Genomic DNA, 2,146 nt, shown 5'->3' on the forward strand with positions numbered 1-2,146 from the left:
ATGATCCTTGCCAATGCGCACTTGCACAGAACTCTAGTGGACCAGGGCAGCTTAACCGACATATTATTTAAGCCAGCATTCGATAAGTTAGGATTAGATGAGAAGGAGCTAAAAGCCTATCTAGACACCCTCTTCGAGTTAGGAGATGCTCCCATTAACCCATTGGGCTTCATCTCCCGATATACAACTTTTGGAAAGGGATTGAAGTCCAAAACTTTAAACATCGACTTCATCGTCGTAGATGTGACTTCGGCTTATAATGCGCTGATCGGGAGGACAACCCTAAACTGGTTAGGAGCAATCATCTCCACTCCTCATCTTTGCATGAAATTTCCAACAAAAGATGGGATTGCCACCATTAGAGGAGATAAAAAATTGGCAAGAAAGTGCTATAATGAGAGCCTGAACCTCCGAGAAAAGGGTAAAGAGGTCAATGCAATTGAACTCGGAGGACTTTGAGGAAGGGAAGAGCTACAACCTCAACCCGGAGGGAAAACAGAGGAGGTCCAGATTAGACAGGAAGTCGGAAAGAATACCAATATAGGAGCCATCATAAAGGCAAACCTGAAGTAAGAACTTGTAAAACTCCTACGAAAAAATTCAGATCTTTTCGCTTGGAAAGCCTCCGACATGTTCGGGATAGATCCTGAGCTGATGACACATAAGTTAGCAGTCCACCTGGGATCTCAACCGGTTTAACAAAGAAGACGGAAGCTCGAACCAGAACGAGCTCAAGTAGTCGGAGAGCAAGTACAAGCATTGCTAGAAGCCGGGTTCATCCGAGAAGTCAAGTACCCGGTGTGGGTAGCAAACGTGGTGTTGGTAAAAAAGCAAAATGGAAAATGGAGGATGTGCGTCGACTATACCGACCTCAATAAAGCCTGTCCAAAGGACCCATATCCTCTAACCAACATCGATGCTCTGGTGTATTCTAGCTCAGGAGACCAATATTTGTCATTCATGGATGCCTATGCGGGATACAATGAAATCCCGATGTACAAGTCAGACCAGGAGAAGACCTCTTTCATCACGCCCAGAGCAAACTACTACTAAGTGGTCATGCCATTTGAATTAAAAAATGTAGGGCCACATACCAAAGGTTGATGAATAACGTGTTTGCACCTCACTTTAGAAGCCTAATGGAGGTATACGTAGATGACATGCTAGTAAAAACCAAGGACGAGGCCAGTCTCCTGACCGACCTCTCACAATTCTTCGATACCATAAGAAAGCATCAGATGAGGCTAAATGCTACCAAGTGCATATTTGCAGTAGAAGCTGGAAAATTTCTGGAATTTATGCTAACACAAAGAGGAATCGAAGCTAACCCGATAAGTGTAGAACAATCTTAGAAATGAAGAGTCCGACCTGCCTAAAGGAAGTCCAACAGTTGAATGGCCGGCTTGTAACCTTATCCAAATTCCTAGCAGGATCGGCCCTGAGATCTTTGCCCCTTTTTTCACTGCTTAGGGTAAGGATGCCACTTTGAATGAACTTCTAAATGCGAAGAAGCTTTTTAGGAGTTCAAGAAATTTTTTAGCCATTCTTCCATCCTTACTAGGCTAAAAGTTGAAGAGGGGCTCATATTATATTTAGATGTCATCAAGAAGGCTGTAGCGTCAGCCTTAATATGAGAAGATGAAGTTGGATAGCATCCCATCAACTTCACCAGCAAAGTGTTGTAAGGCCTTGAGTTAAGGTATCAGAAAATTGAAAAGTTTGCATATGCTTTAATTGTAGCATCCAGAAGGCTCCGACCTTATTTCTAGACTCATACCATAAGAGTCTGAACAAACCAGTACATGAAGCAAATCTTTCAGAAAATGGATATTGCGGACAGAATGGTTCAATGGGCTATAGAGCTATCTAAGTTTGATTTGAAATATGAAACTCGGACAACAATCAAAGCTCAATGTCTCACCGATTTTGTTGCAGAGTATACATGAGGCTAGATGGAGACCTCCATGACTTGGGAACTCTATGTAGACGGATCCTCCAATAAGGTCAGAAGTGGAGCATGCATAATATTGGTCAATAAAGAAGGTACTCAGATAAAGGTGTCTTTGAAATTTGAGTTCCACGCTTCAAACAACCAGGACGAATATGAATCTCTGATCGCAGGGCTAAAACTTGCTAAAGAAGTCGG

At 42.7% G+C, this 2,146-nt stretch overlaps 1 protein-coding gene across 1 annotated transcript; it reads left to right on the forward strand.

Moving 5' to 3' along the window:
* LOC140179928 (uncharacterized) lies at positions 1–459 on the forward strand. Its single transcript, XM_072220091.1, has one exon. The coding sequence runs from the start codon at positions 1–3 to the stop codon at positions 457–459; it is 459 nt and encodes a 152-aa protein (XP_072076192.1).
* Positions 460–2,146: the final 1,687 nt, after the last annotated feature.

Source organism: Arachis hypogaea, chromosome 1, assembly GCF_003086295.3.
Source record: "Arachis hypogaea cultivar Tifrunner chromosome 1, arahy.Tifrunner.gnm2.J5K5, whole genome shotgun sequence".
NCBI classification, from domain to species: domain Eukaryota; kingdom Viridiplantae; phylum Streptophyta; class Magnoliopsida; order Fabales; family Fabaceae; genus Arachis; species Arachis hypogaea.

Coding starts and splice junctions, on each gene's coding strand:
- LOC140179928 (XM_072220091.1), top strand. CDS start 1: ATGATCCTTGCCAATGCGCACTTGCACAGAACTCTAGTGGACCAGGGC.